The sequence below is a fragment of the Lithobates pipiens genome, unplaced genomic scaffold (assembly GCF_037356315.1).
Source record: "Lithobates pipiens isolate NorthernLeopardFrog02 unplaced genomic scaffold, aLitPip1_a1.2 Scaffold_18, whole genome shotgun sequence".
In the NCBI taxonomy this organism is placed as follows: Eukaryota; Metazoa; Chordata; class Amphibia; order Anura; family Ranidae; genus Lithobates; species Lithobates pipiens.
The window spans coordinates 460,776,364-460,793,455 of NW_027507758.1; the positions used below are offsets into that span (position 1 = coordinate 460,776,364).

Here is a 17,092-nt window from a genome sequence, read left to right on the forward strand (position 1 = left end):
GCAGAGCAGCCATTAGTCAGGGCACATTTGGTGTCTGGTGCAGGTGGTGAGGTAGAAAGGAATGTGTAAGGTGTCAGAGGTTAAAGAAGCCTCCACAAATCTCCAGTCTGTGAAATGTTTACTATTGGAATGAAGCAGAAAAGTAAAGTCCTAGCTCAGCATCTGTCAGTTATGGGTTACCTCACCTCTGTACAAGTTCACTCTATCAGCTGTTTTATGTAACACTGACAGACAGTACCAGGGAACCATATTTACACATGCAGGGATTAACGTGCTTGGGCCTACTGTAAAGTTGGCCATAGTGGTTGCAGGAAAGAAAAACACTAGATTCCCCTGTCTACAGAGCCATTGTGTTCTCCCGGCAGGGGAAGCCGTCCCCACCAGGAGAAAACAGTAATTACTACTATCAGCTATTATAGCCACTAGCAATAGTCGCATTTCAAATCCAGCAGGCTGTTTGTACCTAAGTTGATCATTTGATTGCATTCAGCCTGTCTAACATGGTTTGAATCTCGGTCAGTCCCTGCTGAACCAGCCGAGATTCAGCCCGTCTATGGCTGTCCAAGCAATTTTCGTTCCTTCAACCACAGGTTGAAGGGAAAAAAACAAAAACAAAAAAAAAACACTTGATTTCCACAAGCTGCACTATTGTATTCTGACACCAGATTCCCCACTCTCATATGATTATATGATTATTGCTGAGGGCTATAGCCAGCGTAAGAAAATAATCCAACAGGTTGGATGTACTGAAGTCAATCAATAGGGATGAGCTCAGGCGTGTTCGCATGGTCCACGTGCAGAGCCCACCAGGAAGTCGGCGCAGCGCTGCGCTAATCACAGGCAGTGAGACATTGCCCTGATGTGGGGCTGCAGAGATCGGGAAATGTCTCACTGCCTATGATTAGCACAGCACTGCGCAGACTTCCTGGCAGGCTCTGCACGTGGACCATGCGAACACGCCTGAGCTCATCCCTATCAATCAATAGATCAACTTCAACACAAGCAGCTTGCCCATAAATGGATTGAAATTCGGCTGGTTCCTGCTGAATTTTGATCCATCTATGGCCGGCTTAATTATATGATGCTAATGTTTTACTATTCATCATTGGGGGGGGGGGGGACAAAAATAAAAAATCTATTTTCACCTACATATCCAGCTCTGAAAACCTTCAAGAGAATTCAAGGCATACTGATAAATATACAGTTTAGGGCTCATCCATGTGGGTTCAGAGGCCGTAAGGTGTAAAAAAGGAGCATATTTCGGTGTAGGAAGTAGCAGGTGTTTGCATACAGCCCCCGGCAGCAGCCTGCGGCTGTATGCAATGCTGAATGATAGGCTGCGATTGTACACTTGTAACCACATATGTGAGCATTACCATGCATAGAGGGATAGCTGAGTGGCCCTGGACACACACGGTCTGCATTCAGCGGCACACTTCGATCCCTGTATGAATATAAATGCTTGAATGTGTGGTTACCAGCGTACACCCACAATCTGTCATTGATTTGTACAGGCTGCTGCTTGTGGCTGTACACAAACACCTTTGATTCCAGGGGACAGAAATATGCTCTTTTTTTTTTTATGGTGTATGGCCCTCTGCACCCGTGTGAATGAGCCAATAAATTCACATATGTTTACAGTTTGTACAGCCAGTCTTGTGATTTATACACTTTGTTAGGCTGGTCGCAGATGGATCTTTTTTCCCCCCTATTCAGCCAGGGGATTCCTCCATCCACACAACAGAGGTGGATGGGTGCTTATGTTATGCTGTCGGAATACACTGATCAGTGGCTGCAGCTAAATCGTCAGCAAATTTTCGAACAAGCCAGTTTGACAGCAGTAGATTGTTAGACCCCCCCCCCATACATACTATTAGATTGTCTGCAGATTTTTGTCTTCAGATTTACCAAAATCATATAATATGAGGTCAAACCTTAAGACCCCTTTCACACTGGGGTGTATACACCGCTCCTGCCCATTGAAATCAATGGGGCAGCGTGGCTATACCGCAGGCATAGCGTTGCTGCTGCAGCAGCACTTTGCGGTTATTTTAACCCTTGCTCGGCCACTAGCAGGGGGGTAAAATCGCCCTGCTATCGGCCGAATAGCACCGCAAAATTGGCAGTAAAGCTCCGCTAAAAAGAGCGGTGTTTTACCGCCGACGCCGCCCCGCCTCAGTGTAAAAGGGGTCTATGCCCTTGTACACATGGTCGGAGATTCTGTCAGAATGTTTCCTATCGGACCGTTTTGTCGGATATTCTGACTGTGTGTGGTCTGCATCGGACTGTTTCCGTCGGAATATCCGACGGACCAATTTTTCCAACTTGACAGTAACATTTTCAGACAAAATGCTCCGATCGAACATACTCCGATCATGTGTAGCCTATTCTGACGGACAAAGTGCCACGCATGCTCAGATCAAATTCCTAGACCAAAGCTATTGGCTACGTAGTCCCGTCGTAATGAAATAACGTCATCACGTTATGTACAATCGGATTTTCCGACAACTTCCGGACCTCTTCCGGAATTAATCCGTCGGAATTACTCCGACGGATTTGGTTGTCAGAATCTCTGACCGTGTGTATAAGGGCTAAGAGTTTCAATTTCTTTGCAATCAGGCAGCCCTTTGCACTACATGGTTTTGGTAAATCCAAAGAAAATCTAATAGTTTGTATGGGCCTTGACATCTGTCAAGCGGGAACAGCCGTACAGGGATCTAATTTTGGCCAGTGCCTGCTGAACCGGCCAAATTTTAACTCATCTATGGCCAGCTTTATACTGAACAGCCAGACGGGTGAAATACCCCGGTTCCTGGTTAGGCAATGCAGCTTGTATCAAATGTTATACCCATTTATTACACTGCACAGCCAAGCGGGTTTCAATGTAGATTTCTATAAACGTTTGTTGGCTCTCTGCTTCCAGTCTGGCACACTGAATCAGAAGTTGGGTTACAGCAGTGGTGGATGGCCTTGGTACACCAACTGTGGAGAAACTACAAATCCCATCATGCTTTTGCCTCTAGGAGTCATGTCTGTGGCTGTCAATTTTGCAATATCCCATGGGACTTGTAGTTCTACAACAGCTGGAAGTTGCCTACCCCTGGCTTACTTGATGATAAGAGCACAGGGACAGTGTCATCAATGTTGACTATTCAAAACCCAATAAGCAAGCTTTCCTGCAGACTGTAAGGAGTGGTGTCACCCTCTGGATATATATATATATATATATATATATATATATATATATATACTGCAGCATGGACACAGAAATTAGCAGTGATTGAACAGACTCACACTTTTTTTTGGCCAATTCAATTCACGTTTATGTATATCGCCTGTTTATTTAGTCTTTTGGCTAATTCCTTCTTTAATCTGATAAGCTCCTTTCCGTTTGACAGCTTCCAGACACAAGTAGATCATACTATGGTTGTGAAATCTACTACAAGTCATACGTTTCCCAGATCAAACATGGTGGCTTCATGTAAACCGTAAAGTCAGTAATAACAAAGGTTGATCTTGAGGACAGATAGCAGACAATAGGACAGACAGCATTCATCCCAATCACATCAAGCCTCTAATCATCACATCTATAACTTCAGACGGGCCCCCTAGCCCTCTTCTGTAGGATCCCTCCTTGATTCTTTTCTTATCTCTTCTTCATCGCTCACACTGAGCTTTGTATTCAGCACGCAGGTCTCCTAATATGTGTAACTAGTACTAAAGCCCCATACACACTATTGAATTTCCTGCAGATTTTTGTCTTCAAATTTACCAAAACCATGCCTGATTGCATACACATTGAAACGCTTAAGGTTTGACCTCATATTGTATGGTTTTGGTAAATCTGAAGACAAAAATTAGCGGACAATCTAATAGCGTGTATGGGGCTTTAGTCAGTATTGGATAATAAGAACTCCTAATCCTCAGTGGAGCATTATACTATAAGCATCTAGACTTGGGTCTAGACAGATTGGCTTCGCTTGCACATCTCCTGCCCACTTCCAGTAATCTATTGGTGTAGGCTAACAACATCTAGTTCTCAGAACACGCCAGGTGCTGGTTTACTTTGTCACAAGGAGAACCTAACAAGTATTTACACCATAGTTTAGGAATTCAACTTTAAGGGCTCTCTCACGTGGATGGCAGGGGGAGGGGGGGGGCAGTAAAAACCTGCAGCTAAGCCACATTTTTTTAATGCCACCCACAGAAATCCTGCCAATACAGCTAGACAGGACTGTACCCATACCAAGAGTGTGATGATTGCTTTGCGGCCATAACTTTTTGAACTCAGGCTGCAGAGTTTGGCACTTCCTGTCAAACTTGCTTATTGAGTTGAGTGGGGCCCCTCTGCAAACTTAAAGGAGAAGTACAGCCAAAGCTCGTTTAGCTGTACTTCTCCTGTGGATCCCAGATGTGCAGTTCATTCTGCGCTCCTGTGACCCGTTTTCAGCAGACAAAGCTTGGTCATGGTCCCACAATGAAAAATTTCTGTTTGGTAATCAAAAAAAATAAAATAAAAAATAAAAACAGGCATCAACAGGCGGCTGCACTACAACTCTCTGAAAAGCGATCCACCGTCAGAAAGCATTACCGCAAATGTTAAAGAGATAATAATTCTGGGGACCAAATAACCAAAAGTAGTGCAAAAAAGGCAGATTGTAGTCGTCATTGTTATAGGGCAGCTTAGAAGAGGAAAGCTAACACTTGATTGCTGCTAAGGCAACAGATTATCCTTTCCTTTGCTGCAGTCCAATGCAGTCCAATGCAGCACGATGCTTTGTTACAAGCTTTGGAATGTCAGCTAAACGTATCCTTCAGACAAATGTATAAATCACTATTGGGGTTTATTTGGAAGGATGCATAATACCCCACAAGTAGCACAGGAAATGAAACATTTTCCATCTATTACATGATTATTTCCTAAGTCACAGTCATGCATAGGCTTATTATAGCTGTACTCCAGAGAAAGTAAAAACCCTCCTTTGCAATAAGGCTGCCCCAGCACTGCAAGGGTAAAATGGTCATTTATGTCCGGGGTATTACTTACCTGATCCTCCGCTCCCGCAGGCTCCTCCAAGACTGATCCCTGCTGTCTCCTTTTCCCTTTCCTCCTGCAGTTGGATGTCATCAAGTACAATGCAGGGTCCTTAGCCCTGCACTAAGGCTGGATTCACACCTATGCATTTTTATTGCTTTTTGCAGATTTGCACTACAGAACGTGATCCATAGGAAAAACCATGTTAAATGGACTGTAGCGCAAATTTGCAAAATGCAAAAAGCACTAAAACTGCATAGGTGTGAATCCAGCCTAAAGGAGCACCGGCTGCTGAGATAGTGGCAGATCGGGTAAGCTAAACTGCTTTTCCCAGGCCCCTAGACCTTACTCTTGCAGTTCAAGGACAGACTCACAGCAAGGGAGGATTTTTACTTTATGCGTTTCCGCGTGCACATTTTTAATGTGTTTTTTGACGTATTCCAGTGTTTTTGATGCGTTTCCGGGTGCATTCCAAATGTTTCCTTTTTTTATTTTTTCACTGTACTGGGGTCATTATTGATGCATTATTGATGCGTTTGTGATGTTTCAGTGCATTCCGGTGCGTTTTTGATGCATTTTACCGTGTTCCAGTACAGTCCAGTGCAGGAAAAAGCTACTATTTTTTTCCCTGTAACTGGAACACATTGGAATTCGCTGCACTGATGTAAACAATGCCATTGTAAACCATATACTATCTACTTTCCCATGCATTTTTGATGCAGAAAAAAAAAACGCATTAGACTGCATGTGGTGTGAACTGGCCCTTAAAGTGGAACTTTATACTCTCAATCAACACTGGCAATTTACATTCCTCATGCTGCTAATATTAGTAAATAGATAGGAAAATATAAAATGTTTCCTTGTTTTAAACTGTTTTCTTTTTTTTGTTTACATTTCTTTAGTTACTTCCTGGTTTCTTGCCTAGGCAAATGCATCCCAGGAGTCTTCAGGAGGGTAGGAGGGGTTTTCTCAGCTAAGCACAACCTACTGCAACCATGCCTGAGCTAAGGACAGAAGGATTCCAGGAAGTAAACATTACATCGTCTGCCCTTACTAAAGATGGCCACGGCCAGAAATGCTAGAGGGTTTTTTTCAAAGTGATTTCTCAACAAAATAAAGCATGGAGACATGGATGGATGGGGGAGCTTCCTTTGATTATTAAAAACAAACTAATTAGCGCTTTTGGTTAGTGGTGATCAGATACAGTGCAGTTCCGCTTTAAGGGATATCACGATATTCTGCAAATCAATTGTATTTTTCTCTCTTTTATGGTCACAGTCTTGCACAGCAGTCTCAGTTGTGCATTGTTGTATAATCCTGGACGATTTTCACTGATTCATTTCAGAACACTAATTTATTTTATAAAGTTTTCCACTTTTATTTTCATCTATTTTGCTGCTGACCTCCTATCACCCACTTCCTGTCTACATACACATGCTCCAACATCAGCTGCACGTCCTTACTTCTTACTGAGACAATGATAGACCATAACCTGTGTAATGTGGGTCTGCACAGCCACTTGTAGTCTCCATCAGACTGCAAGTGACAGGGTGACAGCGCAGGCGCACATTTGGAGGATAGTTGTCACCCCATACAGGAAGTGGCTAAACAAGGACCTTCATGGCAGGATCACCAATTATTATTATTTTTTTTCTATTTTTTTACATCTTGTTCTTTATTGAAAAAGTTTTAGTACAGTGAACAGCAAGAATAAAATGTATGTACTTTTTTCCCCACAAATAGAGCTTTCTTTTGGTGGTATTTGATCACCTCTGCCGTTATTATATTTTGCACTATAAACAAAAAAAGACTAACGACTTATAAAAATAAACAATATTTTTTACTTTCTGTTATAAAACATATCCAATAAAAGAATTTTAAAAAATCGAATTTATTCATCAATTTGAGCTAATGTGTATGCTGCTACATATTTTGGGTAAAAGTGACGTCAGCTGACATCGGGCTTCAGCCCGCTGTCTGCTAAAAAAAAGAATCACGGGAGTGCAGAACGAAGTGCACTCCTGTGATCCACAGAAGAAGTACAGCCAAACAAGCTTTGGCTCTACTTCCCCTTGAGGCTGGGTTCACACTATTGCAAATTGGATGCGACTTCACCACATCCAATTTGCAATAGCAGGAGATTTTGAGCGGCTCTCTATGGAGGCGGTTCACATATCTCCCCTGCGGCTCCGATGAAAATTTGCAGAGGAGCCCTGTGTGTCTTTTGCTCTGTTTCAGGTCTGAATTCAGCTGAAAATTCAGGCTGAAATCGGACCTGAAATGGTGAACGGGGACGCACCGGACCCCTGCTGGGAGCCGCATGAGAAGATAGTTTGAACCTAACCTCAATGAAAGCTGCAGATTTATAGATTGGGAAATCATATTTTTTTAAATAACTGTAATATGTTAGATCTAAACCTAATCACTAAAAATCATATACGTTTTATTTTAACCATATACTGTATGGATGATAACAGGCAAACACAATCAAGTAAATGTGGAAGAACACAATGGGGTTGATTTACTAAAAGCAAACTGACTTTGCACTTTGTAAAGTGCATTTGCCCCAGAGCTTAGTAAATGGGCAAAAGCTCTGCTTCAATTATGTGCAAACAAAATGCTGTTTTTTTTTTCCCTTGCACGTGATTGGGTATTCTTCGCAAAGTGAAGCTTTACCTCATTTACTAAGCTCTGGAGCAACTGCACTTACAAAGTGCACAGTCTATTTCCCTTTACTAAATCAACCCCAAAGTGAATATATGGTTATGAAAACAACTGCTCAAGACATAGAGAAGTGCATTGTTCTCATCTTCTAGGTGCAGCAAAGAAGTTTACATTGGACAAAAGCATTGTGCTGTCTACTGAATAACGATCCTGTGCGGGAGAAAGAGTTAATACAACATGATACACGCTTTAAGACACAGGATTGCATAATCCTCTGACAGCATTCCTTAGCTCGGCTCTTGGGAGGGAATGGGTTAATGCAGGGATCTCTGATCCCTACTGTATTAAATTGTATTGTAACTGTACTGTCTGTCCTTATGTTGTAAAATGCTGCGTAAACTGTTGGCGCTATATAAATCCTCAATAATAATAACAACAATGCAATCTTTTTTCCAGAACCTCTGCATGGTCATATAGAATAGCACACCATTTATTAAAAGGTTAGTAACAACCTCTGAAGGCCACTTACTTGAGGAAATACCTCTGGCCGGTGGGGGTGAATGCCATCTCCCAGCCGGGTGGCAGGGGCAGTTCATCTGTCACATCGTAGGACTGCTGGCGCAAGTGAGCGTGCTGCTGGGCTGGACTGGGAATGGTTCCGGAACCAGCACCTAGCTGCAAGGAAGCCGGAGACGAATGGGATCGGACATGCTGGATCCCCAGCCTGGGGGGATGGCTACCGGAGTCCGTGCTAGACTGCCTGGAGTGGGACCCTGAATCCGGCTGCTTGAAAAACGACTCCGGCAGGATCTTCTTCCTCCAAGAATTCGGCTTCGGGTTCATAACGGAGTTGAAGAGGTTCTCCAAGTCCGTGTCCAGGTCCTGGGTGACATGGATAATTTGCTGTCCCGGTGGAGGGAGACCTGGATTCTGGTTCATCCTGGCAGAACCGACGACAACAACAATGTCCAACTCGGAGAGGCGCTGTCTATTCCTGGAACTTCCACACTTCTGACACACCGGAGAGGAAGGGGCGGCCTAGATTTCCTAAAGTAAGGAGATGGGAAGTCACAGATCCCAGAGAAGTGCAGAAACTTTCAGCAGGGACAGTTAGAATGTGCTGAAAGTTTCAGTAAAGTAGAGAAGCATTGTGAGGTCTCTTCTCAGGGACCTGAATCAGTCTTCACTAACCTAAAATGGCCAATCCAGCCTCTAGTTCTTCTGCTGGGACTTGAGGATCTGCTAGATGTCCCCAACAAAGTAAGAAAATGTCAACTCACAGGACAGGGAGAGGCGTCTCTGGGCAGAAACTTTTCTTTCTTCATCTGAATAATGTATGAGCTGCAATCAGTGCCCTGCCCTGCTCAACCTCCTCCCCCAGACCGGGACTTTACCTTACAGGGCGAGAGCCTGAGGCCTTCACTCCCACCTCCAGTTCTGGTTACAAGTGTGGGGGGAAACGTGCTGGATTCTGCCTGTTGGAGTCTGCCTGATGATCACATTCTCAAAGCAAAACACAGGCAGCTCTCTGTCACTGCAGGAGATGGAAGAACGCACTTTGTAACGCCATGTTTACGTCATGTAGAGCCTTTCAACTCTGAAAGTTTGGAGTTTAAATGATTTCCTTTCATAAGTTAATAAAGATGCAAGTTATCGATATAACTTTGATTTCTTTCTTAGTTTTTTTTTTCCACATTCAACTCTCGTATAGACACAACATTCACAACATTCACTATTCTGTGAAATAATACAGATATATCTTTACAGTTCAAAGCTATGGCTCGTACACACGATCAGAAAATCGCACGCAAAAAAAACAGCTTTCGAAGAAATCGTATGATAATCTGATCGTTAGTACACAGCTTTCGAGAACCGATCACAACTATTCATGGAAAATAGTCCGATGGGATAAGCATTAAAAAAAAAATTTGTACGATACCACATCGTACAATTTTCTTTAATCGGTACAGTTTTGATTGAAAATACAATACAAATCCACTACAACACATAGGGGGACATTTACTAAAACTGGAGCATGCAAAATCTGCATAGAAACCAATTGGCTTCCAGGTTTTATTGGCAAAGCTTAAATAAACAAGCTGAACTTTAAGCTGATTGGCTACCATGCACAGCTGCACCATGTTCTGGGTGCTTCAGTTTTAGTAATGCCGCGTACACACGATCGAAATTCCGGCCAGAAAAAGACAGATGAGAGCTTTTCATCGGAAAATGCGACCGTGTGTATGCTCCATCGGAATTTAGCTGTCCGAATTTCCGCCAGCCAAAAATTGATAGCATGTTCTCAATTTTCCCGACGGAAAAACTTTCTATCGGAAATTCCGTTCGTGTGTATGCCATTCTGACACGCCAAAAATCACGCATGCTCAGCTTCAACTACGAGACAGAAGCTATTGGCTACTGGCTATTGAACTTCCTTTTTCTAGTCACGTTGTACGTGTTGTACGTCACCGCGTTATAAATGATCAGAATTTGATGTGACCGTGTGTAGGCAAGACAGCTTGAGCCGAATTCCGTTGGAATTCCATTGGGAAAACCATCAGAGCTTTTTCCGCCGAGAATTCCGATCATGTGTAGTGTACACGGCATAAATCTCCACCATTATATAATTTCCAAATTTTCATTCTGTCGTACGAGAATTTTCGTACCTTTAGTAAACTCTTCATTTTCTAGCATGCAAAAAAAAAAAAAAAAAAGATGATAATTCGATCTCATAGTGTGTACTAGGCATAAGCCCCACAAGTCGCAATGTAATCCGTAAAAAGTAGTGCAGGAACCTTTTTCATAATCGCTGCAAGTCATGGCGATATGAGCGGTTTCATTACCGGCAATGGGGTGCAACGTGTCATGCGATTCAAAACTGTTAAATCGCATGACAAGTCGCACTGGTGTGACCATTCACTTTATCTGGGCAGCCTGCGCTCCACTCAGTGCTAGCACAATGGTTTCCCAGGAAAGGTAAAAATGGTAGACGGCCGCATAACTAAAATCACTTTTATTGTAGATGCTTGAAAAAAAAACACACAACAACAAGCTACAGCAAAGGAATACAGCAAACAGCTAACATCAGTGTTTAATCACACTAGCTGTTTTCTGTATTCCTCTGCTGTAGCTTGTGATTGTGCGTTTTATTCAAGCATTTACAACATCAGTGGTTTTTTATGTGCGGCCGGACTTTTTCAAAACAATCGGCTCTCTAAGCTGCACAGGCTGGTCGCCCATGTGAATGAGGGCTGGTTCACACATCATGTTCCTGTGCGATTCACATGCAGTTCCGTGCGATGCAATTTGAGTCCATTCATTTTCAATAGACTGAATCGCAATGGACCGCAGCAAAAGTAGTGCATGCACTACTTTAAAATGCGTACAGCAATCAGATCACATAGTACTTCTGTACCATGCGATCTGGTGCAGGCAAACGCAGTTAGACCTGCGGTAGGGGTGTCATCAACTTAACATTGACACCCCCTGCAGTGTGTTTCGAACGCTGTGCACACAGAATGAGGGTTTCCTGCACCCCGTTCTGGTGAAAACAGGCCTTGAGACCTTAGGCCTCTTGCACGCAAACATAATAGTTTATTGAGGTTCTATGCAGGATCTGGCTAACAGAGACAGACAGAAAGATCCTGAGATGACTTCATGCACTTGGTTGTACTGCGCAAACACGCTGCATATTTTTGTGCCCAGGATGTCTCGTTTCTGAATTCAGCGGTGGGGATGATTTGTCGGGTGAATGGCTAGTGTTCGCACAACACCATGCTTGATATGGTGTCAGGGTGAACAAATCACATTATTTCTATCACTACATTGTAATATATAATGAAATTGTTCAACTCACCATAGTGCAGAATCAGTGGAAACCCTAAGCTTGTCACTTGCCACCAGATGCAGCGTGTCACTTTCCACCATCGCCTGCCACCAGATACAGCGTGTCACTTTCTACCATCGCCTGCCACCAGATGCACCATGTCACTTGCCACCACCGCCTGCTACCAGATGCAGCATGTCACTTTCCACCATCGCCTGCCACCAGATGCAGCGTGTCACTTTCCACCATCGCCTGCCACCAGATGCAGCATGTCACTTGCCACCACTGCCTGCCACCAGATGCAGTGTATCACTTGCCACCACCACCTGCCACCAGATGCAGCATGTCACTTGCCACCAGATGCAGTGTGTCACTTACCACCTTCGCCTGTCACCAGATGCAATGCATCACTTGCCAGGATCGCCTGCTGCCAGAAAGAGTGAGGGGTGAGGGAGGGGGGACAGGGAGAGAAGAGGGGGGGCAGATAAATGAAGACAGGGAGGGGAGCAGAGAGAGAGAGAGGGGGATGGGGGACAGAGAGAGGGAGGAAAAGAGAGGGAGGACAGGGAAAGAGAGAGAGAGGGGGGCAGAGAGAGGGCGGACAGGGAGAGAAGAGGGGGGGCAGATAAACGGGGACAGGGAGGGGGGCAGAGAGAGGGAAGATGGGGAGGTAGAGAGAGAGCGGGACAGGGAGAGAGAGAGGGGGCAGAGAGAGGGAGGACAGGGAGAGAAGGGGGGGCAGATAAACGCTGACAGGGAGGGGGGCAGAGAGAGGTAGGATGGGGGCAGAGAGAAGGGGGACAGGGAGAGAGAGAGAGAGAGGGAGGGGGCAGAGAGAGGGGGTATGGGGGTCAGAGAGAGGGAGACAAAGAGGGGGGGCAGGGAGAGAGGGGGAGTGGGGCAGAGAAACAGAGAGGGGGGGCAGGAATGGGGGGGGCAGAGAGAGGGGTCAATGTCTGGTCAGTGACAGTGCTCAGCTCACTCGCTTGGATCGTCCACGAGGGGCTCACATTCAGCAGCTTTATTGTGGCTGTCAGCTGCTTGTTTAATCTTCCCATCCCTTTTTCCTCTTCACAGATGCAGCACACAGGCAGGGAGAGAGGGGTGGGAGAAGCGGTGTGTCACAAGTTGGCTCAGGCAATGCTGGATGGAGCAGTGTGCGGTTTCCCACCTTCTAGGGAGTTGCACCAAGTCGGGTGTAGGGTTGCCACCTTTTCTTCAAGCCAAACCCGAACACTTTGGGTGCCCCAAGGAGAGTAGTAATGCGGTGCGCATAGCGTTCCTCAGCAAAATGTGGGTGTGGACAAATTGCTTTTGCTGACATCATCACCCTGCCCCCCAGTGATGCTGAAACTGCTCCCAGACAGCCACCCGCAGCTCCTAGGTGGCAACAGATTTGTGTGTGACTATCTTGGTTACTTCGGGAGCCACAGCCCAGTCTAAATAATGTGTAGAGATTTCACGAGAACTAAAGCCCAGACACACGATTCAAAACCTGGACTGTCTGGGTGAATCCTGGACAGGTGGCAGCCCTAGTCGACTGTCACCCGTTACCCATGCACTAACAACAGGCATGATCCTCTAGGTAAGTAGGTGCTAGAGCAGCATTTTTTGTAGGTTAGGTAAATGTAGGCAGGCCTGGATGGCAGCCACGCCTGTTTTTTTTTTATTTGGTCTGGGCTGGGAGTGGCTCAGGATAGCAGCTGGTGACTCACACGCAGCATCACTGGGACCTCTCTCTTCTTTCCAGAAGGTTCTGGAAAGAGAGGAGGAGAGGAGAGGTGGAGCTGCCTGGAGTATTCTGAGGAGCCCTGACCCATCCCCAACCTGGATTGGCAGGGGGCAGGCCTCCTTAAATACTCAGGGTCAGCCCAGCTGGGGAGGAGTTAGAGTTGTTCAGAGCCGGGAGATGGAGTGCTAGGCTGTCGGGGACCTTTGAGGGAGCCCCCCAGTCTGGAGGTAATAGAGCCACAGCCTTTGAAGGACTGCACAGCCTTCTAAACAAAATTAAAACCCATGCTCCTCTGCCTGCAGGAGAGCCAAACTAAATGTCACCAGCCAAAGGGAGCATTGTGATCTATTTGAGACATAACAAATACTTGTTGAGTGTAAAGGCCCAAGCACATTGAGGCATATGGTGTCAAATACAGGTACTGTATATTTGTGGCACCCAGGAGCCACAGGTGTTGTGTATAGCCGCCTGTACAAATGAATTACAGATACAACTGTATGTGGGTATATGCAGCTGAAACCGTTCATCTACACCTCTGATTTTGTTGTATGCCCATAAACAGATGGGGCCTTACTGCTCCTATAAACTGGTAATAGTGCAGCCAATGGTTTATCAGTCCTCAGGACATTGAAATAAAACTTTTGGGGGAAACAAGGAACTTTTTGGTGGTGCTCACTTCCACTTCCTCTTTGCTTTCTCAAGTGAGGGTGATGTAGCTCTCAGGCGCCAGTCGCCTCCTGGGGATATCATGGCACACAAATCCCGGGAGGCTTAAGGACATCCTTCGCAAAGTCAACCAGTCTTGAAACATGTGCATCATTGCTTCAGCAGGTGGCTGACTGTGAATGATCAAAAAGTTTTTGTAGCTGATGACTTATTTTCGGATAGCCAGGTAAAGTTTCTCTTTAAATATGATTGGGTTATCATTTGCAACCCCATTGTTGTATTTCAATTTTTTTTCTTTTTCTGCAGCTAAAGTGTTACAAAGAAGCCATCACAAATCCCCTTTGCGGTGTAGTATAAAATAAAGTAAACTTCTAGTGCAGCATCTTTCACCATACCTCCCTACCCTGTTTCCCCGAAAATAAGACCTAGCCTGACTGTCGGTGATGACTGCAATATAAGCCCTACCACCCAAATAAGCCCAAGTTAAAGTCCTTGTAGGTCTTATTTTCAGGGTAGGGCTTATTTTCGGGGAAACATGGTAAGGCTTATTTGGGGGGTAGGGCTTATATTGCAGCCATCACTGGCAATGACGCTAGGTTTTATTTTCGGGGAAACAGGGTACAAGTTCTCGTTATCAGCAGTAAATATTGATTAACACACCTTGTCAGACTGCACAGCCAGGAAGATCGGTTTACCACATCTGGTTCAGCTTGAGGCCGGCCATACACAGAGCGAGTTTCTATCCTTCAATCACAGGTTGCAGGAAATACATTTGCTCGATTCCCACATCAACACAAACAGTGTTGATGTGGGAATCCCTCCTGCCAGGTCACAAGCCTCCCTTGTGCATATGCATCTCCACTCCCGAGGGGTCACCTCTTCCATCAAAGGCAGGAAGCAATCTTGTTAAAACCCATAGCCCCCCATGGAGTGAGCAAAGAGCCCATCATGGTGTAGCATTTAAAATCTTTATTGATAAAAGCAGGGCAAATATTATAGAAAATAAACAAAGCAGGATATTGCAGGAGAAAGCCAAACTGAATCGCAACACAGTGAGAGCTGCTTCTGACCCGGAATCATGCAGCAGCGTGATGTCAGAACTAGACACTGTACTTGCTCGTTTCGTCCATTCGGACGTACTCAATGGGGTCCGCTGACCCTTTTTAGGTTTTACAAGGTTTACAAGTATGGTATATTGGCAGTGTATGTATTCCTCTCATGTATTTAGCTTCATAGCAAAAACCCATTACAGACCTATACTATAGTTTTGAAATATATAAATTACAGGCTAAAAGTTTCCTAAATCAAACATGGTGGCTTTATGGAAACAGTAATGTAAGTAATAAAGTTTGATTTTGAGGACAGATACCTGAAAATAGGATGGACAGCAGACATTCCAATCACATCAACCCTTTTTACATTACACATATGACTTCAGATGGGCCCCTAGCCCTCATATGTATGGTTCCTCCTTTTTCTTCTGTTATCTCTTCATCATCGCTCACACTCGGTGTTATATTTGAGCAGACAGGTCTTGTAATATTTGTTACTATTACTAAGTCAGTATTGGATAATGGGAACTCCTAATCCTCAGTGGAGCATTATACTATAAGCATTTAGACTTGGGTCTAGACAGATTGGCATTGCCTGCAGATCTCCCTGCCCACTTCCAGTAATCTATTGGTGTAGGCCAACAGCATCTAGTTCTCAGAACACAACAGGTGCTGGTTTACTTTGTCACATGGAGAACCCAAAAATTCTTTGGCCAAATTTTTTAGAATGACATTTTACCCACTAAACCTTAAGGTTTCATTCACACAGATATTTTACAGACATCTCAATATGCCTAGAGTAATTTCATAGTGTTTTCCCGTGCCCGAGAAGCTGTATGTACAGCCTGCCATACAAGTGAATGGCTGTATGCAGTCACATTTACATACACACCAATGCATTTTGTTTGCACTAGCGTTTACCCACACATTCGCATCTGTTGTATTTTCCAAACTCATTTAGAAAAATACACTGGACACGCATGCGCTTGTAAACATCAATGAAAAGAAGCGTTGGCGTTTACAAGAGAATGGCCACATACAGTCATTCACTTGTATGGTAGAATGTACATGGCACTGTGGCTCCCCAGGCATGGAAAAACACCAGGAAATTATGCTAGGAAAATAAAATTCCTGTAAAAAAAAAAAATATATATATATATGGGGCCGAGCAGGATAATGTCTTAATGTGCATCGCATGTTAACACATTATGACAGACTTACTTAAACCAAAGCCCTCCAGCGGCTTCCATCCTCAGTCAGTCTTCCTTCGGGGTTTGTGGGCTGCAGCCGTTTGAATGGACGAGCGGCTGTAATGTCACTCCCTTGCATGAGCACAGAAGTCATGACTGCAGCACAGAGCTCTGGATCGGTGGCACCCTGAATAGACTAAGAAAGCTCCCCCTGGCGGATAAGGACCCCCCTGTACTGCGCAGGCGCAGCGCTTGCGCAGTACAAACCACAACTGAGCCACCGAAAATAGCCTAAGCTGAACACAGTGAGTCAGCTGTAGACGGCGCCTGTAATAGAGCCACTCGCCACACTCGCTGTGCTGGGCATATTATTATTCTAACTTATGTCCACTTGGATGGTGGGGCTTGATCCTGGACATAGGGCAGAATGTAGTGCGCAGGCGCTGTGTACAGCTGACTCACTGTGTTCAGCTTTCGCTATTTTCGGTGGCTCAGTAGCCATTCGTACTGCGCAAGCGTAGCGCATGTGCAGTACAGGGGGGTCCTTATCCGTCGGGGGAACTTTCTCGGCAAGACACAGGCCATAGAGAGTTCAAAGGGGGTAAACTGTACACCCTGATAGCTTGTCCTAAAAATGTGGATGTTAGTGCAAATGAAAACATATCAGGGAAAGTACTCCATTGTTTTTGTTGCAAGTGTACTAATACAGCTACAATCACCTCAAGCAAGACTTAGGCTGGCCATACACGGTTTAGAATCTTGGCCGGTTCAGCAGGAGACAGCCAATATTTCAACCTTTAATGAGCAGGCTGAATGTAATAAGTTGATCGATCAACTTGGGTACAACCAGCCCGCTGGGTGCGCTTGTGATTATCGCAAGTAGCTGCTATAACCGCTAGTGATAATCACTGTCTTCATAATAAGAAT

At 44.8% G+C, this 17,092-nt stretch overlaps 1 protein-coding gene across 2 annotated transcripts in view; it reads right to left on the minus strand.

Annotated features, from left to right (window-relative positions):
• The window catches only part of WWTR1 (WW domain containing transcription regulator 1), a 147,472-nt gene that overhangs the window by 126,707 nt on the left and 3,673 nt on the right, over positions 1–17,092 (minus strand). Inside the window, exons 1-2 of one of the 2 annotated variants that reach the window (XM_077488272.1) lie at positions 8,891–9,087; positions 8,229–8,746 (exon numbers count right to left, since the gene is read on the minus strand). The exons of the other annotated variant lie outside the window; for it this stretch is intronic. Of the exons in view, the coding sequence (XP_077344398.1) occupies positions 8,229–8,638 (410 nt within the window). The 5' untranslated portion in view covers positions 8,639–8,746; positions 8,891–9,087. Of the gene's footprint in view, positions 1–8,228; positions 8,747–8,890; positions 9,088–17,092 lie in introns of those variants that run through there. 2 annotated transcript variants of the gene reach the window in all.